Genomic DNA, 24,905 nt, shown 5'->3' on the forward strand with positions numbered 1-24,905 from the left:
TAAATGAGTTCAATGTAATTAAAATGCATTGAAAATCATTTGATAGATTATACTAGGATTCAAATAGGGTTTTATAATAATTTTAAAGTAATATCACCTAAATAGGAATAAAAAATTTAACTTATTATAATGTTTTGACTATCACAATAAAATTATTATAAAACCTATTTGAAAATACTATTAAATGATTCAAATGAATTCCTAACCTCAATCAGATTAATTACAAACTTAAAAATATAATACTGTAATGATATGCAAGCAATGACAATCAAGGCATAATATGATATCATTAAGAATATTTTAATTAAAAACACTATAAATGAGCAAAATGAAAACACTGTAACAGTTCAAAACTAGTAAAAATTGGATGAAATTTTTTGTTCAAAAGAGTTGGTGAGGGATATTTTAGATTTTTTTGAATTATGAGAAGCAACTTAATATTTAGAGTCTTTTTTGCTATTTTTAAAATATAAAAAATCTTTTAAAAATATTTATAGCTCCTTAATTTTGATTTTTTTTTTCTTTCCCTACAGCTCTTATGACCATCGCCTACGTACCATATCGTTGTCAATAATCACCCCCTAACTCGTGCTCTTATCGCAACATTAAAAAAGAATGAAAGGTCAAAGATACTCTTATCCGAATCGAAGAACTCAATAACGAGAGAAAAGTCGACTAAACTACATGTGAAGAGTCTTATTACTAAAGGCGACGGTAACGATAATGAGAGAGCATTGAGGGAGAAATTTGAGAATGAAAACATCATAATCAAATAGAAAGAATTATGAGAACAATATAAAGAAAAGTTGGTATTTTAGTTTATTTACAAATAAATATTTGAAAATTTATAATTTTAAAATAGGATTGTAAATAATAAAGAGAGAATTATAAATAGTTATCTCATTGATAACTACTACAAGATCATAATAAGCCATAAATTAAGTATAAGAGCCATTAGCATCTATATAGATCTATGGAAAATAGGAGTTAATAAAAATCTCTCATTAAACTCCATATAAAGGATAATATGCATGAATAATGGTGGTGGTTGGTATAAATTAATTAAATCGGTTAATTTATAGTAAATAATATAATATAATATAATATAATATATTTATGCTGTCCTTATGTTAAATATATACAAATTATTACTAAAATTTTAATTATGTATTTTGAAGCAAAAAATGAGGCCCTCTAATTTTTATTATATTCTATTACTGTACGTATATTTGGTTTGTGCTCGCAGCTGTCCCACCCCCTCGGCAGTCAATTGACATGTAAGATGAGCTCTTCCCGTTTCCTCCGCCACTCACTGCCTTCTTTCTTCTCACTCCTTCCCACCTGCTCAAGAGAAGCGACAAAAAGGGTAGCACCTCGGAAGGATCGGACGGAGAGAGAGGATGGGAGGGTGCTTTCCCTGCGCCGGAGAGCCAAAGACGGTCGAGAAGGATCAGCCCCATCTTCCGACAGGTATCCGAGGTAGAATCCGCGGAAAAGTTGCGTCTTTTTTCTGATGGTTCTTGGGTTGTTTGGTTATGTGACTTGGCTACTTACTGGTTCGTTTAGTTGTGAGATTTAATTTGGTTGATTTGTTCCCGACAATCGGGTTTTGGTAGGAAGATGGTGGGTTTCGGCTGAAAGTTAGGTTTTCTGTCCGGAAATTTTGGGTATTGAGTCAGAGTTTGGATTTGATCTGCGGTCATGCGAATCCTTTCTTGTCCTTTGATATCTTTGATGGTTTCCCATTTATGAATTCGCTGTAATTGATTCTAGAAGGGGTGGTGATGATCGGTCATGCGGTATGAACTGATTGCTCGATGCTATGATGCAAAGACAGTTCCTTTTTCTTGTGTTTTCTCTTGAACTGTTCATTTTGGGTTGCAATTATTGTGGCCTTTTCTTTCTGCCAAAGTTTTTTTTTTTTTTTTGATGCATGACGTTGTTATTAGCATTTCAAAATTCCGATTTATAACTTGCTCTGATACCGTGATAATATGTTAGTTGAATATTTCTATCTCGAAACCTTAATCTGTTAGGAAAGGACCCTGAACTCATATCATATTTCTACTTTTTTTTTCTGTATAATTTTGTGCTAGGTCCTCCGCAGGATAAACTCTATGGAATTCGCTCTCATATCCATATTCATACAGTTGGCTGTCGCAACCACTGGAGTTAGTGGAGACTAATTTATTAACTAAAGTTAAATCTTGCATTAAGTTTTGGAACCTAAGAAAATGTTCTTTGTTTCCCATTGCTTGCTATCTTGAGTGTAAATTATTATCTATGTTTTCAAATCTTTGTATCTTTATTCTTATTTGTCATGTTATCAATAAATGTTCTTCCTGATAAATTTTGTGGCAGATAAGTCAAAATCCAATCTTTCTTTGGATGTTAAGAAAGAGAGCTTGGCGGATGAAAAGGAGACATCAAGTAATGGATCAGGACACATTGCTGCTCAGACATTTACGTTCAGAGAACTGGCTGCTGTAACAAAGAATTTTAGAGCTGATTGCCTATTGGGAGAGGGAGGATTTGGTCGAGTGTACAAGGGCAAATTGGAAAGTAGCAACCAGGTAAGTTCATGCGGTAAGGAGAGGACAAATATATAGTTATACGTAGATCTATTATTTCTGAGATTCTAAGAATCCAATGGTGGCAGTGTCAGTAAAATCTACTATGTAATATTTTATTTAGTGTTTAGTTGTTCTCCATATATCGAGTCTAAGTCTTGATGATTTTGTTTAGTTGAGGGTTTCTTTATTTGTTTGCATCTGTATTGTTATTCTGAACCCTTTTTTATCTGTTCTGGTAGTTTAACAGATACTATTGCATATTCCTAAAGCTACTATGTTTGAACTCCTTACTGCACTCAAGAAATGTTTCTGCTATTTCATACTGTATTCCCTGGATCTAAGATTGCTAGCATAAGCTTTACGTGGTCTGCAGATTGTGGCTATAAAGCAGCTTGACCGTAATAGCTTGCAAGGAAACAGAGAATTTCTTGTTGAGGTTCTTATGTTGAGCCTACTCCACCACCCTAATCTTGTTAACCTAATTGGTTATTGTGCTGATGGAGATCAAAGGCTTTTGGTCTATGAATATATGCCATTAGGATCCTTGGAAGACCATCTCCACGGTATTTCACGTATAAAGCCTCATCATATATGATTTACAAGTTATTTCAGATGTATAATTCTTTACTGAAAAATATCTATTCATATGGTTGCAACAGACCTTTCTCCGGATAAGAAGCGACTTGACTGGAATACTCGAATGAAAATAGCAGCTGGTGCAGCGAAAGGCTTAGAGTATTTACATGATAAAGCCAGTCCTCCCGTTATATACCGTGATTTAAAATGCTCTAATATTTTGCTCGATGAGGGGTATCATCCGAAGTTATCTGATTTTGGCTTGGCAAAGCTTGGTCCTGTAGGCGATAACACACATGTTTCCACTAGGGTCATGGGTACCTATGGATATTGTGCACCTGAATATGCAATGACTGGACAGCTGACAATAAAATCAGATATTTATAGCTTTGGAGTTGTTCTTTTGGAGATCATCACCGGAAGAAGAGCCATTGACAATTCTAGAGCTGCAGGAGAGCACAATCTTGTTGCATGGGTAAAAACCTCTAGCTTCTTCTCTGTCCATCCTTGATTCCAGTAGTTAAATCATCCTGTTTTAATTGTCAACTGTTTTGCATCATTTTACTATGTTTTCTTGGTGAAAATGACAGCCTCTCAATTCTTTATAATGTTAAACGTTATTAGTTATCTTGTACTGAGTTAAAAATACTGATCTTGAATAAGTAGTTCTGAAGTTGATAACCAGTTTTTATGTTCATGAACTGTAATGTTCACGACGGAAAACAAATTTCCTCTTTTCCTCCTGAATTTACATTTCCATCCTACTACAACATCAGTTTCTCTGAAAAGGCCTCACTGACATGGTCTAGAACTCCCTGCTTTGTGGTCTGGATTGGATTTTGGCATGAAGTGATGTCATTGTCGACATCCAGTTTTCAACCTCTCACTCTGGGACAAGACCTTAGTGCACCTTGGTAGTTTTGACCTGTGGCTTGAACCTAGATGGAAGTTTCCTGGCTCTACAAACATGCTCTGGACCAAGTTGCACCCCAAACTAAAAGTTGGTTAATTAATTTATCGTGGTTCGTAGTAGGAAGGAATTACTTTTGTTGATCTTTTTAGTACAGAATCTCTTTTAAGCTTGGCCCTTCATGATGATGGAGAGGGCTTTTCTTATCTGGATCGAAGATAATTTTTGGGTTCCTTTTGTGTGTCAATCCTTGTAAATGTGCTGTGTTCAATTGCAGGCACGACCACTGTTCAAAGACAGGAGAAAATTTTCACAGGTGGTTGATCCAGTGCTTCAGGGTCAGTATCCTCCAAGGGGTTTATATCAGGCGCTTGCTGTCGCTGCAATGTGCGTGCAGGAGCAACCTGCTTTGCGGCCCCTGATAGCTGATGTTGTTACAGCTCTTTCATACCTTGCTTTGCAAAATTTTAACCCCGAAAGCCAACCAAATCAGAACACCTCTCGTTCGACCACACCAGGTACACCCCCTCGAACCAGAAGGGACACTGAGAAGAGGTCCGGATATTGAGGTGTTAAGTTGTGGAAGTAAAGGAGGGTATAATTGGATCCATGCAGTACTCTGCCAGTAGCTAATGCCAAGTGCATGAACCTTGCAGCTTCACCTGGCCTAGTACCATCTCTTGGCAGTAGATCCTACACATATTTTGCCATGTAGTTAATCATGGTTGGGGGCATACCCTCCTTCGGCTGGTTCCTTGGTTTCTTGTGCCAGTTCTTGAACCAAGTTTGATGCCAGGTTGGCCTCTGCTCGACTCAGAATTAATTTTATCTGACCAAGTACATTCTTTTTGTTGTTGAGTATGTAATTTTGGTTGCTTATACCAAAGTGAATGTATTAGATGGCACATCTTCTGATATTCCTTCTATCTTGTTTTAGAATTTAGCTAAATACATTGTTCAAGTGCTTTTCACATGCTTACTTACCTTGCTATAGAATTTAGCAAATTTGGATCTTTGGAGGTGAGAACAGGCATTTCAGAGTGCAGCCTCCATTATTATAATTGTACAGGCATGAATCAGGTCAGCTGGCACATTATGGACGGCCGTGTCATATGACTGCCAGCAGGCAAGTGATGGCTTCCCAGTGGGGATAGTGTACGATCATAGTATAAATGGTGTGGAAGGTCACCAGTTGCCTTGGCATCCTCTAGTGATCTGTACACCAGAAAGGCTTCACTTACCCCGGTATGCCCCAGTATTTTGGGTCCATTTGCATTTTGATTGTCCTGGATGTGCTCAGTCAAATTTGCATTCTTGCTATGTTGTTACCAACCATGTAAAATAATGGCACCCTGTTGTTACTTTGGTCACCACAAGGGACTCGAGAATATAATTTTTTTTGTTTACTTTTTCATTCTTTATTCTCATTTATATTTAATTTGTGTGGAAAAGTGTACAGAATGTGGCCCAAATCTTATGAAAATCTTCATGAACTTCTCTTAGATCTTGCGAGATAAGCATGCCTTGAAGATTTAGTCATCATGATTTAGTCAGTATTGGTGGTTCATCATCATCATCATCAGAACGTGCTTCTCATCCTCTTTTTTCATTGTTTTCTTTGTACCTGTCATTTTCATCATCATCCTATTTTTTATTGTCCTGTCATTTATGTTACCGTCATCCATTGCGTTGAAGTTTGGTTTTATGTTGGCCATCGAATTTGTGGAATGCATTTTATGATGGAAAACATTTGACATCTGTGTTTTTGCTGTGAATCTTTTTACATACTTTACTGTAAAAATAAGACTTTCTTTGTGTATAAAATACATAAATATATATATGATTTTTATAATAAATCTGGCTGTTAGTATTAGTGTATCTGTCGAACTTCATGTAGCAGTGGTGATATTATGAAGATTTATCAGGAGGTGTTTTGACCACGATCGAACTCTCATACATTCGATGTAGATTGATGTCGACATGAATGTCATTTTTCTCATACTAACAAAAAAAATATTTTTTGTTGCCACACAGGTCAAATCATCCCTTTAGGAAACCTGATGGTGGATCAGGACCGAGGAGAGACGCCAACTTAAGTAGGAGATGGACGGTGAGGATCATCTGCGTTTTCTTTCTTGTGTAAGAAGCAAAGCAAAGCAATGATCATCCATCCAATACATAACTGCAATGGAGGAGCAGTTACTTATCTTAGCTCGGTCAACCTATCACCTGGATATAGAAAGCCTTCCTTGACAACGAAGCGAGAGGAAAAGGAGGGGAGGAGAGAGGAGTCAAACTTGGCTACAGACCAGGGGGCCGTTGGTTGACTGCCCTCCACCCACCTGCTCGGTCAAACCTCCATCTCCCTCACACCAAACTCACCCTTACTATTATTATTATTATTATTAATCAAATAAAACAAAGTGAAAATCACAAAAATACCCTTCTTTAACTCCCTATTCATCCTTTAAATAACTTGCAATAATTTTAAAAAAAACGACAGAAAAATTAAAAATATTAGTAAAATTAGGGAAGAAATGATTAATATGTAAAGATAGAGAAGGGATAAATATGTAAGTTGAGGAGATGGGATATAAATATTTAGCTTAAAATAAAATATAATTAAATAAAAAGTAACGAGATTTAGTTATTGACTTCACCCAAAATCAAATATAAGTAAATGGAAGGAAAAATTAGAAACAGTCCTCGCTCCGACACCTGCCTCCGCGAGAGGTAAACCCCTCGGCCGATTCCAGCGCTCGCTCGCGGAAATCCAATCCACCACCTTCCTTTACCCCCCTCCCCTGCCTCTCCTGTTGCTGTCCCCATCGCCCACCGCGGAACCCCTCCCCGTTTTGGTCTCCCCAGCGAGATCGGAGGGCCCCCGAATCGATCGAGATCGATTGGACTCCGGGAGCTCCGATCGAAGAGTCCGGCTGTGGTGGTGGTGGCGGCGATCGACCGTGGTACGGATGAGTGGTGGATGGTCGCGCTGATGAAGATCGTTAGGCCTTGCTGGAAGCCGGCGCCGGAGGAAGGGAGAGGCCGCGGCGGCGGGTCTCCCGCCCGCGCCGATGGCCTCCTCTGGTACAAGGATCTCGGCCGCCACGCCGTGGGGGAGTTCTCCATGGCGGTGGCGCAGGCGAATAACCTGCTGGAGGACGGTAGCCAGATCGAGTCCGGGCCGCTGAGCTGGAGCGAGGAGGCGCCCGGGCCCCACGGCACGTTCGTCGGGGTCTACGACGGGCACGGCGGACCCGAGGCGTCGCGCTACATCAATGAGCGTTTGTTCTTCCACCTCAAAAGTACGTCCTTTTCTTTCTTTTCTATTTTGGATAACACCTCTCATTTCCCAGTTATCCGTTGACTTGATTGCTTGTGGTGCGGTGCGTTCTTCATTTAGATTGTGGTTGATATCTAAAAAATGTTTTAAGGATTTTGTGCATTTTCTTCATGGATTGATTTATTTTTGTTGGTAAATTCGCAAAATCCCAACATGAATTATGTTATCTGAATTTTGCTGTGTTTCTACATGTGTTCTATTGCCTAAGTGTTTTGTTATCCATTCTGCGGATAGCTTAATAACGTTAGATTTACATAGCATACCTGTGTAAGGATGGCAGGAAACTGATGGTTCCTCTTGAATATTTCTATCTTCTGAATCTTACCTGGAGATTTGCTTTATCATATTCTAAATGGTTGTACTTGATGACCTAAATAATTTCTCACGAAACAATATACTACTTATTGGCATTAATTCTGCAGCTTATATCTGGTAATTCCAAGCTTATCATTCCAAAACTTTGCTTAGATTTTGCTAATTTTGGTCAAAGACTCAAAAATTCTTAATTCTCTTGTTCAGATACATCTGATTCGATTATATGTTATATCCATAATTCCTTGGTTATAGTAACAATGTACATGATATGCAGAGTTTGCTTCGGAACAGCAAGACATGTCAGTAGATGTCATAAAGAAAGCATTTTCAGCGACAGAAGAGGGATTTATCTCTTTTGTAAGAAAGCAGTGGTTCACTAAGCCGCAGATTGCCTCTGTCGGTTCATGTTGTTTGGTTGGTGTTGTATCTGGGGGAATACTTTATGTTGCAAATCTTGGGGATTCCCGTGCAGTGCTTGGGAGATTTGACGGAGGGTTTAGAGAGGTTACAGCAGTCCAAATGTGCCCCGAGCACAATGCGAGCTTTGAATCTGTGAGAGAGGAATTGCATTCATTGCATCCCAATGACCCACAGATTGTGGTTTTGAAGCATAAGGTTTGGCGTGTCAAAGGCCTCATACAGGTAATCTAATTTTCTAAAATTATTACGGTGATCAGTGAGATTTTGCAAATTCATTCATATCTAATGCTTCTTATAACCTTTTTTTTTTTCATAACCTGGGTTTTATAGTATGCATTTTGAATAATTTTTGTGTATTACATCATGGTCATCCCTAGATGTTTGTTATAGACAACTATACCTAGAAGTGGAGAAGGGATGGCTTTTGGTACTAGAATCATTTATTTGCATGAAGCTTTTTAAGGATGTTTAATCACTTTTAACAAGGTGTGGACAAATTCTCTATAAAATTTACTTTTCATATCACCTTTTATAAGATGAGTTTTCTCCAGATAGAAAGCATACCATATCTCCTTCAAACAAAATATTAGAATTAATATTAACAGTTGAGCAGCCCCTTGTAACAATCTGATGAATCATTACTTCCTAAAAGAAGTTTGATGAAGACATCCTAACTCGTACAGTGATAATGACAGACTGGTTTTCAAGTTTATCGACCAAACATTTGCAAGAGTGAAGTTTGATGGTGGTAATTGGGATGTTGCATCATAACTTATGTGATACGTTTCATGTCTGGTCGTCTAGAAAGAGATGTTATGTCTACTGAATATTATAGGGCTCAGTGTCACGTTGCAGCTTTGTTGATTGAATGAACAACGGAATGTATAATTTTTTGCTTCATATTTCTTGAGCATGTCAAAACATATTTTTGTGTGATTTCTCTAAGATGTTTATTTAGACCATGCATGCTACTTTTATATGACTTTGTGTGTCTTGTGTAAAAAGGCTTGGATGTGATTGATGATCTCAGTTTAGATGACTTTGCTTTCTTTTCAAGCACAAGTGCAGGTATCATTTGATATTTCTGGCCAGGGTCTGTGCACAAGGACATTATCACAATAATACAATGCAAGAATTTTTCACATATTATATATTGAATGAAACAGTATAGATTTTTTTTTTGTGAATCATATGGAGTTGTCTTGAACCTGTGATGTGAAATATGTTGGCTTGTAGGATCGATGCAAGAATTTCCATAGTGTTTTTGAGTTCGCAACAATTTGTAGTTTATCCACGAATTCCCAAGATTGGTTTTGAAATACCTGTTTTGTACTCAATGATAAAGATGTGCTATTGTACTTTTTTTTTCTGATTGACTTTTGTGTTACAAGAAGATTTGCAGGTACAGGTATAGAATTACTGGACTTTGAGTACGTTCCAGTTATCTTCAGCCTTTTAAATTGATTTGTCTGCAGGTTTCAAGGTCCATTGGAGACGCGTATTTGAAAGACGCAGAGTTCAACCGTGAACCTCTACTATCAAAATTTCGACTTCCTGAACCCTTCCAAAAACCAATCCTTAGTGCCGAGCCATCGATAGTGACACATAAACTCTGTCCTGAAGATCAATTTATAATATTTGCATCAGATGGTCTATGGGAGCATTTGAGCAATCAAGAAGCTGTGGATATGATCCAGAACTACCCTCGTAATGTAAGATGTTTTTCCTTTTTCCAGGTTTTCTTTTGTATGGATGACATATTCTTCTATGATTTTAAATCATTTTTCAACCTTTTTTTAATTTTTTGTCTTAGATTACTGTATACTGGATTGTATCATGATAGGTAATAACTAAACTGGTAGGTTTTCGACCTGCCGATAATAGGTAAGTTACTCTCTTGGGGATTATTAGTCTTTTGTTTAGCAGCATTTGTTCCAAGTCCTAGCATATCTGATTTTGTTGCCAAGCAAATACATTTATCCATGAGAGATCTTGTCCTTTCTGAAAAAAATTGACTATGTTATGATGAACTGGAAATCCTGTTTTTTTCATGGTCTTCTGTTCCAAAAATGTTTGGGCATCATAGATGCTTATTTTATCTTATACTTTCCAGTTTGTTTAGTAGACATGATTATTCACCATTCCGAAGTATTGTGTTCTATAAGTATCTTCGTTTCTTACATGTGCCGGCAGAGTCGCAACCTCCACAACTTCTTTTACTTTCATTAGTGCCTCATCTTTGTTTTTAGCTTTCTGCTCGAGCTTTACTTTCTGATGCTTAAGGTGCAGCTTTCGCTATGCTACAAATATTCAAACTGAAACCAACAGCTGTCCTCTGGTGCTTCTTGGTCCTGCAGGGTATAGCAAGAAGACTTGTCAAAGCTGCACTTCAAGAGGCAGCAAAGAAAAGAGAAATGAGATATTCTGACCTGAAAAAGATCGATCGTGGAGTGAGGAGACACTTCCATGATGATATAACCGTCATAGTGCTATTTCTAGATCCTGCTCTAATAAGTAGGAACTTCTACCATGGTCCTGTACTTTCACTTAAAGGAGCTGGTGTCCCTGTCTAAGCAGAATCGAGTCTGGAGTTCCCTGTTGCTTCATCCAGGGTCTGTCTCCCAACAGGAGTTAGAATCTTCTCTTACTCTTCTAGCTCGGAACTGCAGTTTCAGGCTGTCAGCAAAACACGTAAATTTCATTGATCAAAGGCAAGAAGCATTATATCACCACGATGGAGGCTTTTATCTAACGTGACAATCTGCAATTTTGCTTTTGAAATAGGGATGATTAGCAATTATGATTACTGTTGTTGGTTTGACTTGACAGTGAAAGGCTGGCTTCAATTGTGTCAAAATCTTGTTCGAAGTTACTGCCTCTGAACTGCAGGTATAGGGATTCGAGTGGTGTATAATTTTGTTTGTGAAATAACAGTTATGTTTCTACTTCCTGTTGAGTCAAATATTATTGGACTACTGAGCCATTTCGTTTATGCTCTTTGATTTCACAGTGTGGTTATTTCTCCAACTTCCAATCTTTCTTTTTTTTTCCTCTTGTGAGAGGTGTTAGTGTGAGCATAAAGTGTGAAATACTCCATGAAAACATGTATTGACGTACAGATTTTAGTTTCCATTTTTCACCTGCTCTTATGTGATGATTTCATGATGAAATGTACAAACTAAATGATTTTATGAACGAGTTTATTTGGCCAAGGTGTAGGCCTTAAAGCCCTCATTCTAACGTCAATCTAATAAGGTAGATCTGACGAATTTATGAGTCCTACGTTTTTATACTTTGCGACTAAATGACCTTATCATTATATTGGTGGGAAGAAACCAAACTTTGAGTATGGTTTTACTCGGGATCCTCCTTTATGGCAATGCTGTGTGTGCTACAGATGGTAGTCGATACATTCGCATGGTCACGGATATGGCACTTTGTCTTACTGCTCTGCCCACCGTAGCTCGGTTCAACGAACATATCACAAATCTTGAACAGATGAAAAATCTTAGGAATGATTTATAGAGATTGGAACCTAAATTAAGAAAAATACATCTATCAAATTCCTTATAAATTAAATTTATTTATTTATTTATTTTATCTATTTTTAAAATTAAATTAAATCAAGGGTGTTACTTAAAAGTAATAAGTTAGTTTGGATAAAAAAAAAAAAGAAAATTTTCATTCGATTCGATTAAAACAAGATAGTTCGAATCAGAATCGATTCACAGATACGTAACCGAACAAAATAAAAACCGTGAATTTAGCAGCGAAGGTGATAACACGTGCCATAGATGTGAGACGCGTGGGAAGACGATCAACGGATAATTGTGCTCGCTCGCTTTTCATTACCAAAAGTATTACTCGTCTTTTTATAAGGGAGATGAGAGGTGGAGGACTTCTATTTGCTTTCGATGTTCACGGTGAAATGAACAAACAAGTCGACAAATGGGCGGTGGACTTCTCATTACCGTTTTCATCGATAACATCCAGACCAAATGGCGACACCAACGTCTATAAATAGAACAACCAAGCAGACTGCCTGAGAGTAGAGGTGAGACGCGTCTCCACAACGAGAACAAGCATGCCGATGTCCGAAGAAGGAAACCAGCAGCAGAACAACCGGCTTGTCGCTGTAATATTTTCCCTTCTTACACCCTTTTTTTTTTTTCCCTTGATTTCTCCTTTATTAGATTTCTCTCGCTGATAAGTCGAATCGCTTTATGGCAGTTCATTAGGGGAATTCTCCGCTACGCCAATCGATTTGCTCCCTCTGCTCTCCCTGTCCTGTTTCTTGTGACGTATGTAATTGCAGGCTCTGAATCATCGGTTTCCTATACCGGATTCTCCTTCCTACTCTGCTCTGCTCTCTATTTGGGAACTCATCTACTGGTGAACGGGAACAACAACTGGTGTCGGCGTAGCAGAGCTGAGATATGGAGCGCCATGAAGCAATCTGCAATTACCAACATGAAATGGTGCGAAGAAAACAAGCTTCGACTGTGGTTTTACATTGGGATCCTCCTCTACGGCAGTGAGCTGTTTACTACGGATGGTAGCCGATACATTCGCGTGGTCACATACGTAGCACCCTGTCTTACCGCTCTGCCCACCGTACTTCAGTTCAACCAACCAATCATAGATCTTGAGCAGATGAGAATCCTTATGAATGAAAGACGGAGATTCGAACATATGTTTAGAGAACTCCGAATGGCAGGTGATAGAGCAGCAAGGGATGCAGGGGTCATCATCGTGCATGTGGAAGCCATTCAACAAGTCTAATCCGAATGCAATTGGGTACAACGAATCGTAATGGTGTAACAAAGAAGTAAAGACTGGCCAGAATGATTTAGTTTATAGAAAATGCAACTGTGACTGTTAAAGAAGATGATGATTAAACCTAATTTCCCGGTTCGTCGTCATATGAACCGGGAAAATCGACCTGTCTAATTTATATTTATATAACAACAAAAAATGAGAAGCAGCAGTCAAAAAGCGCTAATGACGTGGAATTGAGTACAACAAATCGTAACAAAGAAATAAACACTGCTAAGTATGATTTAGTTTATGGAAAATGCAACTGTTATTAAGTGCATCGCAGTTAAATGATAATACTGCTAAGTATGATTTAGTTTATGGAAAATGCAACTGTTATTAAGTGCATGACAGTTAAATGATAAGTTACCTTAGTATACATGTATACTGACTGCTATTTGACCTCAATATTTGCAAGCGCATCGATCGCAACTTGATTTCCTTCCTTTTCGATGTAACCTAACCCATAATAATACTTGGAAACGTAGATCCATCCCTCCGAGCTCAAAAGCACGCCTCTCCTTCCCTCGATCCTTTGAGCAAAAGGGATACTTCGCCTTCAAATCTGGCCAAGATTTCATGTTCCCACCAAAGTCACGACTAAGCCGATGAAGCTCGCCTCCTATATCCCATAATACTTCTGTCGCCTTCGATCCTTGCAACGAGCTAGTCCTCTTTGTCTCCCGCAAGGCTATTATCATTGATGAAATTGTATTCAAAATACGTTGTTAAATACATGGAGCCTTTGCTTATTTATAGGCAAAAGGAGGGAGGGTCTAGAAAAGATATTTGTGATATTTTCTCCCATCATAAATAAGCAAACAGAGGCCGTGTCTTCCCCAACCCTCCCCCAACGTAGCTGTGTCTTCCCCACCACCACTCGCAGGAGGAGGTGCGTCGGTGGAGGAGAGGGGAAAGAGAGGAAGAAGAGGAGGCAGAGAGAGAGAGAGAGAGAGAGAGAATGAGGAAGGAGTAGGGAGACAGCAGAGGAGGAAGGAGAGGGAAGAAAGGACTGCGGGCTGCGGTGGAGAAGGGAAGGAAGGGAGAAGAAGGAAAGAAAGGAGAAGAAAGAAAGCGGGGGAGAGAAGGGAGAAGCAGAGAAGTAAAGGAAGATGAGTTGGCGGTTGCGGCTGTTGGAGAAAAGGAAAGAGAAGGAAGAGAGTTTAGGAAGAATGCGTCTGGTTGGGTTCGAGCGGTGAATGGTCTACTTCTTTTGTTGTTAAGTTTTTGCACGTAGGTCAGGGTCGGGAGAGGGATTTCCTGACTCGATCCCTTCGAAACTTAAGTTAGCTTTTGGTCAAATTAGATAGAGTTGAGTGTTCGAAGTCCCCCTCCTTCCTGATTAAGGAGGGTTAGCTTTTATACTTGCGATGATGAGTTGGTCGTATGGGGTCAATTAACTGCGTCCGACTTTAGCTTATGAACGAGCGCCGACCAACCTGCATGGATCGGCGCCACGCGGCATCGCCCCAAGCTTTCCAGGACGATTGTACCGTGATGATATCGTTTGTATGAAGGGGGGCGACAAGCGTTTGCCCACCACGTGTGCTGCGCGCCACATCGTACTTGAGGTTTCACATCGTGTCTGTTTACGTGGGTACACGTGGTAATACCAAAATATGCCCTATCAAATTTTAATTTAAAACATATCAATTAAGTTTAATTTTTGTTCCGATTATCTTACTTTAAACAAATCGAATTGAAAATATGATTTGATTCGATTTGAACACCCCTACCTTCGGTCGTGAAAAGGTAGTCTAATCGATATGAACAATAGGTGACACTAACTTGTTATGACCATGCGAATGTATCGGCTACCATATGTAGCACACAGAGCACTGCTATAAAGGAGAATGAATCTCGATGGATCCCTTCAGGGCACTCACTCCATATCTCAGCTCTGCTACGCCAACACCAGTTGTTTGTTTGCCGATGAGCTACCAAATAGAGAGCAGAAAAGAAGAGGAAGATGATGATTTTGGTGAAGGAAATCGCTGATTCAGAGCCTTTAATTACATACATCATGAGAGACAAGACAACGAGAGAAGAGGGATCAAATCGATCGGCATAATGGAGAATGCCACTAATGAACTGTCCTAAAGCAATTCCACGCATTAGCAAATGAGTATAACGAAGGAGAAAGGGGAAAAAAGGAGTGTAAGAGTGGAAATACCACCAAAAGCTGGTTGTCAGCCTTACACGATTAGAAAGACCCAAAAGTTCTTCCAAGCCATAGCCTTAAGTTGGGGATGGCAAAATGAAGGGAAAATTTGCTCTATATATGAATCTTGATTGATAAGCATACTTCAATTTTAAGGACTTTATGCATAAGTGATTTGCTCATCACGATGAGACTTATCTACATGTACATGATCTTTATGTGCATGCATCTCTCACTAGTTTATATACATGATCTTAATGTGCATGCACTGACTTCGTACACTCAACACTTTCCATAGAAAAACCAAACCAATGCTTCATTTATGCACGTGTTTTCTGCTCATTAATTGATCTATGATATGGCTATGAGGAAAAGAAAAAGAAGAAAAAGTAATTTTATGCACCAAAGACAAATCTACTCTTTGTAGGAAAAATATGCTTATATTCTATATATTTTCACTCTCTAGATGCAATGAATCTAACAATGGCTTGGACTATAAATCAGAGTATCAATGCTCAAGTTTGCTCAAACCATTCCTCTTTCTCACTATCATCTCTCTCTCTCTCTCGTAACAAGTTAGCTAGCTTCTCTCACTGTCTTCTTTGTGATACATGTGATTGAAGGTAGAATATGGAGCTTGTCTACATTGGGATTTGGTGGAGTCTCTTTTCAAGACTATGGCTAAGACATGGAGTTCCAACAAGACTATGGCTAAGACATGGAGTTCCAACATGAGTTGGTGCAAAGATTACAATTTCCTAACTGTTTTCACTTTCTTACTCCTCTATTTGTTGCATATGGTAGTCGACATATTCGCATGTTTATATTTATAGCTGCATTTTCTTATTGCTTTGGCCACCGTAGCTTTGTTTTAGATTTATAATTCTTTTATAGGTTGTTCATTAAATCGAGCTATGGTAAGCAAAGCAATAAGAGAATGTTGCTGCAAATATGACCATCCGGATTGATATGTCCATCACCATCTACACCAAATATTGTAATGAGGGATTGAAAAAGTACTTATTGCTTGTGCTCTTCGTAGCGACAATATATTAAGCTACCAAGTTGTGAGAGTAGAAAAAAAGAGATGCCAAATTGCTATATAGATGAGACAACACAAAAACTAACTCTCAATCATCGAAGAACATTTTCTAGTATGTATACATGTTATTCTCTCGGGTCATTAGGTATTAGAGTGGTTATATTGGGGATCCTCATCCGACATTGGACTTGATGTAGGTTGAGCCCTCATATCTAACGTTGGGAGCATATCATATGGATCAAGAGGCTCCTGTTGCAAGTCAAATCCGAATTGGGTTAGACTAGTCCAATGTTTCCCATCAATCATTAATTTTCTCTTATACTAAGCATACAAAGTCCCAAGTAAAGAACAAGAAGGAAAAGGGTCAATATTCTAATATAGACAAACACCATTTTAATATCCTCAATCATATATATCATAGAGAAAGTGGTCAATTAGCAAAATTAAATCTTATGAAAAATTTATTATACATCAAGAGCAAATCAATCTATAATATATATATATATATATTTTCATAAGATTCAATTTTTAATAATGCCGCCATCGACCTCTTTCTTATGATATACATGATCGAAGACAACAACCTGATGTCTATATTGGAATATCGATCCTCTTCTTTTTTGTTCTTTAATCGGGTGCATGTATGCTTGATAGGAGGAAAGATTGATGATTAACGTATAATATTCAACTAATTTTATTTAGAGTTCAAGTCATTGTTAGATTTATTATCCTATTCATCAAACATAAATACTTTTCCATCAGAGTCAATTATTATTTTTCTTAAAATTATATGAGAAATTAAGTAATGAGCAAAAACACAAAAACTTAGTGTTTGGTCTCTATGTGAAGTGCAAAGTGCAAAATTGTATAGAGAAATTGGGCAAAATTATATTTGTCCACATATTTATTTTCTTGTATAAATCATATGATCACTAAATTATATTATAACAAATAATAAATTAGTAAGATATTGCTCATTTAACAGCCACATTATTTTTCTTCCTTTTTGATTCATCAAAAATCCAAAATCGACCCCCTAAAGCATGGGAATAAATTTTGAATATGTAAATCTCATAGAATGAATACTGTCCTAATTTATTCGGTTTGAATGTCTTTTTGTTTTTTGATAGAGCAGATGAGAATGTGGTGATCTAAAAACAACATCTGTTTTGCTCTCAGAGAAACAAATGTGGTGATCTAAATCATCTGTAGCTATGTGACAGAGGCCATTGGAGTTTGCTACAAGAAGAGTTAATAGTTACGATAAGAAGTGATAACAGAGAGATTTTCTCAACTGCATAGCAGATGAGATATCCTCTAATTGATGTGAGTCTTTTACCTTTATATCTTCCTCTTCGTTTCATTCTATCATGATATCAGAGCAGTGAGAAGAGCGAGGCTTCGCCCCTGCTTCCGGCCAGCGACCGACCACCGTCGCTGTTTTCGCTGATCTGCCGCCAATTGGCAGACTTTATATTTAGCTATAGTCGCTCACGATTACTACAGAAAAGAATGTGAAGGATGAATGGAGAAAGGCGAATCTTGATGCTTTGCATGATCCCATTACGCTTCTAGATCGTTATACTAGTTTTTGCCCTAGTGGCAACTGTTAGTTTGGCAAATCTCATAGTCATATATCGAGAAAATCAGACTTGTTATCTCCTATTGGAACTATAAATAAGGGTCTGAGCTTTGAAGTCAGATGCACCACAAGAAAACCTAATTGTTTGCTTTAGGTTTTTCTTGTTCAGTAATTTTCGATGTTTTATGGCCTAAGAATATTTTCATTTGTAATAGTTCATCTTTTATAATAGTGATTTGCTTTCTTTCGTCTGTGGATATATTTGTTTTCCAAAATTATCTTTTGCTAAATTTCTTGGGGCCGGCTCTAACGTCGACACGGCACCGCGTCACCAAATCCTATGCTCCCGAACCATCCTCTGCTCCGGAATCATCAAGCAACCTCTCATCTTCAACTCTGGAATCATTCTATTAGACCCGTTGAAGATCGATCAACCCTTCTCTTCAACCTCGCGAGGACCAACTCCTCTTCCTTGGAAAGGTGCTCCAACCTTTTCTGGAAGTCGTCGTCGTCCCCAAAGATCCCTCTCCACAGCCGGGCGACGACCCCTCGGCGCCGCCGCCACCTCGCTGCATCTGTTGAACGACTTTGCAGGATCATCGACGTCAGCCGGAGCGCCGTCTTCCGCCATTCTTGAAGGGAAACCAAAAGGACGGGGATCGGATCGACTCGGGGAAATATATATCGATCAGTCTGCACTCACCGGAGAATGCCTTCCCGTCACGAAGAATCCTGGGAACGAGGTGTACTCCGGTTCAACCTGCAAGCAAGGCGAGATTGAGGCCATCGTCATTGCCACCGGCGTGCACGCCTTCTTCGGCAAGGCAGCTCACCTGGTGGACAGCACCAACCAGGTCGGCCACTTCCTTGCTTGCTGATAACGTTACGATTGATTTATATAGATCCGATGAGTATTTTATTAGTTTTCACTTAAGTATTTTGATTCGTAATTCAAAATGGAATTATTGACTAGTTAGCTCATCTATGGCCTCCGTAACCTGCTGTTCGTTCCCGGACGTCTTTTTGATATAATATGATATGTATCTATTTATAGAATATAAATTTTCTTAATCGTAATATCCCATCGTCGACCGTTATAATCTGTTCAGTTCAACTCGATCTGTATGGGCTTCCTGGATAACCTCGACACGTCGTTTTTAAACTTGCGATCCTCGTTGAGAGAGACTTCTTCGATCAAAATTTTCAATCTCTGTTAGTCATTTCCAAAATTTCTAATCTATTCAAGATTTCTAATCCTAGTTGAAGTTGATGACAAAGATTCCTAACCTATCATCCACTCTTATTTATATGAAAAAGACTCATGCAACCTGAACTCTGAAATCCTAGTTGTAGTTACCTCAGGGCCAAATCAAAGATAATTAATCCTAAACTAAAGTTTCATCTCTTATCTCAAATAATCCTCTTAGAGTATAATTCAATTATGATTTATCTTTGTCATACTTCCTCTATTTAATTTTTTATTTGACTAAATAATCTTTGTACAAGTGTAAATCGATGGCTTCATAATAATTTTTATAATTCCATCTTCATCGGAATATTTGACATTTCATTCTTTTTTAATGTTGCGATAAGAGCACGAGTTAGGGGGTGATTATCGACAACGATATGGTAGGTAGGCGATGATCACAAGAGCTATAGGGAAAGAAAAAAAAAATCAAAATTAGGGAGCTATAAATATTTTTAAAGTATTTTTTTTATATTTTAAAAATAGTAAAAAAACTCTAAATATTAAGTTGCTTCTCATAATTCAAAAAAATCTAAAATATCCCTCACCAACTCTTTTGAACAAAAATTTTCATCCAATTTTTACTAGTTTTGAACTGTTACAGTGTTTTCATTTTGCTCATTTATAGTGTTTTTAATTAAAATATTCTTAATGATATCATATTATGCCTTGATTGTCATTACTTGCATATTATTACAGTATTATATTTTTAAGTTTGTAATTAATCTGATTGAGGTTAGGAATTCATTTGAATCATTTAATAGCATTTTCAAATAGGTTTTATAATGATTTTATTGTGATAGTCAAAACATTATAATAAGTTAATTTTTTTATTTCTATTTAGTTGATATTACTTTAAAATTATTATAAAACCCTATTTGAATCCTACTATAATATATAAAATGATTTTCAATACATTTTAATCACATTGAACTCATTTATAATATATTTTAATATAATTTATTTATTTTTATTGTGATGACTAAGACAATGTTACAACCAAAATATCATATTGAATAAAAAAATTACAATTAATATTTTAAAAAATAATTTAGGTATTTTTATTAGGGGTGTTATTAAAAAAAATAAAATGAGACTTTTTTTTGTACTAAAATCGTTCTTCTTACATTAGTGTAACCTAAAATAAATATTTTTTTTCTCGAGGTAAGCTTACTAAGCTCAAATGAGTGACTTTTATAGAGAAATTGTTCTTCTAACATTAGTAAAATCTAAAATTAATATTTTTTCAAGGTTAGATTCGTAAATTCATGTATGTCCTAATGGGTTCTTTGGGTCGATCGAGTGAGTCTGGGCACGAAACGTCGAGCGGCGGAGACGACGAGGCTTTGCAAGGCACATAGGATCTTGCCGAAGAGCTCGGCGTGGCTGGGCTTGGTATCAGTGGACTTGAACTTGTCGGGGCGTAGAAGCGGCCTTCGAAGACGGCGCCCATGAAGCCAGCGACCGACCACCGCCGCTGCAGCCACATTCCCAAGCGAGGCTCCGCGGCCAGCAACCACATCTTTCTCACCGCGACAGTTTTCGCTGATACGTCATTAGTCGGCGGACTTTATATTTAGCTACAGTCGCTCACAGTTACTATAGAAAAGAATGTGGAGGATGAATTGAGAAAGGCGAATCTTGATGCTTTGCATGATACCATTACGCTTCTAGATCCTTATACCAGTTTTTGCCCTGGTGGCAACTGTTAGTTTGGCAAGTCCCATAGTCCTACATCGAGAAAATCAAACTTGTTATCTCATATTGGAACTATAAATAAGGGTATGGGTTTAGAAGTCAGATGCACCATAAGAAAACCTAATTGTTTGCTTTAGGCTTTTCTTGTTCAGTAATTTTCGGTGTTTTATGGCCTAGGAATATCTTCATTTGTAATAGTCTCTCTTTTATAGTAGTGATTTGCTCCTCTTTTGTCCGTGGATATATGTCAATTGATCGAACCACGTAAATATCTTTGTTGGGTTGTCAAAATTACTAATTTCAGCATCTGGCAACTCAAGATGGAGGTCATTCTGGTTCAAGACAGAGTTGATTTGGCACTATAGGGAGATAGCTACGGAGAGGGACAAACTTAAAGCTTTATATACGAAGAGGACAGTAGAGAATCGTCTCTACTTAACAGAGTTTGTATATGCTTCGGATGACTAAAGGTACATCTATACTCTCACATCTGGATAAATTTGATTCATTGGTTATAGATTTGAAGAATATAGATATAAAAAAATTGATGATGAGGATAAGGCCTTATTACTTTTGTGTTCTCTTCCCCAATCTTTAAAGCATTTCCGTGATACTATGATTTATAGAAAAGAAACAATTTCGTATCAAGAAATTAAATCACTAAAATCATTCATGTCTTTATTTCTTTGTTACTTTACAAATCGTTGTACCCAATTCCATTTGGATTAGACTTGTTGAATGGCTTCCACACGCACGGTGACCCCTGCGACCCTTGCTGCTCTATCACCTGCCATTGAGAGTTCTTCAATCATATGTTCCAATCTCCGTATATCATTCCTAAGGATTCTCATATGTTCAAGATATATGATCGGTTCGTTGAGCTGAAGCACGGTGGTGCTATGTATTTGACCACGCGAATGTATCGGCTACCATCTGTAGTAAACAGCGCATTGCCGTAGAGGAGGTATCAGTGGACTTGAACTTGTCGGGGGCGTAGAAGTGGCCTTCGAAGACGGCACCCATGAAACCAGCGACCGACCACCGCCGCTGCAGCCACATTCCCAAGCGAGGCTCCGCGGCCAGCAACCACATCTTTCTCACCGCGACAGTTTTCGCTGATACGTCGTTAGTCGGCGGACTTTATATTTAGCTATAGTCGCTCACAGTTACTATAGAAAAGAATGTGGAGGATGAATTGAGAAAGGCGAATCTTGATGCTTTGCATGATACCATTACGCTTCTAGATCGTTATACCAGTTTTTGCCCTGGTGGCAACTGTTAGTTTGGCAAGTCCCATAGTCCCACATCGAGAAAATCAAACTTGTTATTTCATATTGGAACTATAAATAAGGGTATGGGTTTAGAAGTTAGATGCACCATAAGAAAACCTAATTGTTTGCTTTAGGCTTTTCTTGTTCAGTAATTTTCGGTGTTTTATGGCCTAGGAATATCTTCATTTGTAATAGTCTCTCTTTTATAGTAGTGATTTGCTCCTCTTTTGTCCGTGGATATATGTCTTGATCGAACCACGTAAATATCTTTGTTGGGTTGTCAAAATTACTAATTTCAACATCTGGCAACTCAAGATGGAGGTGTTCAAGACAGAGTTGATTTGGCACTACAGGGAGATAGCTACGGAGAGGGACAAACTACAGGGAGATAGCTACGGAGAGGGACAAACTTAAAGCTTTATATATGAAGAGGACAGTAGAGAATCGTCTCTACTTAACAGAGTTTGTATATGCTTCGGATGACTAAAGGTACATCTATACTCTCACATCTGGATAAATTTGATTCATTGGTTATAGATTTGAAGAATATAGATATAAAAAAATTGATGATGAGGATAAGGCCTTATTACTTTTGTGTTCTCTTCCCCAATCTTTAAAGCATTTCCGTGATACTATGATTTATAGAAAAGAAACAATTTTGTATCAAGAAATTAAATCACTAAAATCATTCATGTCTTTATTTCTTTGTTACTTTACAAATCGTTGTACCCAATTCCATTTGGATTAGACTTGTTGAATGGCTTCCACACGCACGGTGACCCCTGCGACCCTTGCTGCTCTATCACCTGCCATTGAGAGTTCTTCAATCATATGTTCCAATCTCCGTATATCATTCCTAAGGATTCTCATATGTTCAAGATATATGATCGGTTCGTTGAGCTGAAGCACGGTGGTGCTACGTATGTGACCACGCGAATGTATCGGCTACCATCCGTAGTAAACAGCGCATTGCCGTAGAGGAGGATCCCAATATAAAACCACAGTCGAAGCTTGTTTTCTTCGAACCATTTCATGTTGGCAAGATTGCTTCATGGCGCTCCATATCTCAGCTCTGCTACGCTAACACCAGTTGTCGTTCCCGTTCACCAGTAGATGAGCTCCCAAATAGAGAGCAGAGCATAATAGGACGGAGAATCCGGTATAGGAAACCGCTGATTCAGCGCCTGCAACTACATTCATCACAAGAAACAGGACAGGGAGAGCAGAGGGAACAAATCGATTGGCGTAGTGGAGCAGAGGGAGCAAATCGATTGCACTCTCATGATGTATGTAATTGCAGGCTCTGAATCAGCGGTTTCCTATACCGGATTCTCCTTCCTACTCTGCTCTGCTCTCTATTTGGGAGCTCATCTACTGGTGAACGGGAACAACAACTGGTGTTGGCGTAGCAGAGCTGAGATATGGAGCGCCATGAAGCAATCTGCAATTGCCAACATGAAATGGTGCGAAGAAAACAAGCTTCGACTGTGGTTTTACATTGGGATCCTCCTCTTCGGCAGTGCGCTGTTTACTACGGATGGTAACCGATACATTCGCGTGGTCACATACGTAGCACCCTGTCTTACCGCTCTGCCCACCATACTTCAGTTCGACCAACATTTGATAGAGCAGATGAGAATGTGGTGATCTAAAAACAACATCTGTTTTGCTCTCAGAGAAACAAATGTGGTGATCTAAATCATCTGTCGCTATGTGACAGAGGCCATCGGAGTTTGCTATGACTAAGAAGAGTTATAGTTAAGATAAGAAGAAGCTTTATTCGACCTCTCGGATTCCTCTTTGGGTTAGACTTTGGAATCACGGAGGAAAGAAAACATAGACTTGGAGATTTGAGACAAAAAGGATGTGAGAAGTAGTAAGCTGGGGAATATTTATGTGTAGGACAAGAAAAGAGATGAATTAAGAGGATAAATATAGCCCATTGTTACCTCACTCGCTTCGTCTCTCCCTACACTGCGCGACAGCCTTTGGGCAGAGAAATGGATGCTTTGACGGGAACAGATGGCATGACAATTGATTGACCTTAGTAAAGATGCAATTTCGAGGACCGCACTCCGGTCACGTAAGAGCTGCTCGTTGGGTTAAGAGTGGCATTGTAGAATCCAAGACTAGTACTCAGGAGGGTGGTTTGTCTACTGCTTGCAATCTAAGTGAAGCTGATAAATCTCTGATCAACTGTTCCAGTCTCTGTAAATTGTTGCCGATGTCTCTAAACTGTTCATGGAATTGAGTTAAAGCCGGCAGAGCAGTGAGACATGGAGCGACGTACGTGACCATCCGAACGTAGAAGCTACCATCTGTAGCGAATAAAGCACCACAGTAAAGGATGATCCCAACGTACAAGCACACCTGCAACTTGTTTTGCTTGCACCACTTCAGTTTGGAAATGACACAGCCCTTCAAGGCAGCGAGAGAAGCCGGTTCAAATGGATTGATGCGGTCGAGATTGATCCTTGTAAACAATATGTCATCGCCAGATAATGCAGCAGACGAGGGAGAGGAATGTACTGAATCAAGAAGCGGGGAAAAGAACGAAAGAAGGAAGGAAGGTGTTACGTGCTCGATTCTCTCTATCAAACCATTCCGCCCACTGTTTTCTCCCCCTTCTTCAAGGTCGAGGTTGACGCTCGCCATACTTTCTCAGGATCCTGAACGAGTTTCCCCTTCCCTGGCGAGCTCGTCTTCTTGGGTTGAGGTTCGATTCATAAGTTATTTTAATTTTATACAGGTTGAGAGACTATAGCGAACGAGGTCACGTCAATTAGGGAGAGAGAAACGAGGCCACCTCAAATCGAGAGAGAGAGAGAGAGAGAGAGAGAGAGAGAGAGAGAGAGATAATTGTTGACCGGGCCGAAAGTTATTGCCTTCCTGAAGACGAATATCCTTCGAAAGGACGCTGACACACGTACTTGCAACTTCTTACGTTGCATGG

The 24,905-nt window shown here is 38.7% G+C and overlaps 2 protein-coding genes across 5 annotated transcripts; both read left to right on the forward strand.

Moving 5' to 3' along the window:
• The first annotated feature begins 1,253 nt into the window (after positions 1-1,253).
• LOC104000934 (probable serine/threonine-protein kinase PBL7) lies at positions 1,254-5,032 on the forward strand. Of its 4 annotated transcripts, none has more exons than XM_065086736.1 (5): positions 1,254-1,470; positions 2,362-2,573; positions 2,947-3,145; positions 3,233-3,624; positions 4,337-5,032. In XM_065086736.1, exons 1-5 carry the CDS (start codon positions 1,401-1,403, stop codon positions 4,625-4,627), a joined length of 1,164 nt encoding a protein of 387 aa, XP_064942808.1. In that variant the 5' UTR covers positions 1,254-1,400; the 3' UTR covers positions 4,628-5,032. The 4 variants fall into 4 exon arrangements, with proteins under 4 accessions (XP_064942808.1, XP_064942807.1, XP_009421368.2 ...); XM_065086735.1 differs by having other exon boundaries at positions 1,255-1,479; XM_009423093.3 differs by having other exon boundaries at positions 1,255-1,470; positions 2,947-3,136.
• Positions 5,033-5,168: 136 nt separating this feature from the next.
• Positions 5,169-11,129, forward strand: LOC104000933 (probable protein phosphatase 2C 60). The gene is made up of 5 exons (XM_009423091.3): positions 5,169-5,304; positions 6,094-7,364; positions 7,992-8,359; positions 9,613-9,849; positions 10,495-11,129. The coding sequence occupies exons 2-5, from the start codon at positions 7,043-7,045 to the stop codon at positions 10,708-10,710; spliced, it is 1,143 nt and encodes a 380-aa protein (XP_009421366.1). The 5' UTR covers positions 5,169-5,304; positions 6,094-7,042; the 3' UTR covers positions 10,711-11,129.
• Positions 11,130-24,905: the final 13,776 nt, after the last annotated feature.

The sequence above is a fragment of the Musa acuminata genome, chromosome BXJ1-10, assembly GCF_036884655.1.
Source record: "Musa acuminata AAA Group cultivar baxijiao chromosome BXJ1-10, Cavendish_Baxijiao_AAA, whole genome shotgun sequence".
NCBI classification, from domain to species: Eukaryota; Viridiplantae; Streptophyta; class Magnoliopsida; order Zingiberales; family Musaceae; genus Musa; species Musa acuminata.

Bases quoted from the DNA above. Each gene is read 5' to 3' on its own strand.
- LOC104000934 (XM_065086735.1), top strand. From the start codon at position 1,401: ATGGGAGGGTGCTTTCCCTGCGCCGGAGAGCCAAAGACGGTCGAGAAG. The intron at 2,574-2,946 runs GTAAGTTCATGC...CGTGGTCTGCAG, and splicing joins AATTGGAAAGTAGCAACCAG to ATTGTGGCTATAAAGCAGCT. The intron at 3,146-3,232 runs GTATAAAGCCTC...TGGTTGCAACAG, and splicing joins CCATCTCCACGGTATTTCAC to ACCTTTCTCCGGATAAGAAG.
- LOC104000933 (XM_009423091.3), top strand. From the start codon at position 7,043: ATGGTCGCGCTGATGAAGATCGTTAGGCCTTGCTGGAAGCCGGCGCCG. The intron at 7,365-7,991 runs GTACGTCCTTTT...CATGATATGCAG, and splicing joins TTTGTTCTTCCACCTCAAAA to AGTTTGCTTCGGAACAGCAA. The intron at 9,850-10,494 runs GTAAGATGTTTT...TTGGTCCTGCAG, and splicing joins TCCAGAACTACCCTCGTAAT to GGTATAGCAAGAAGACTTGT.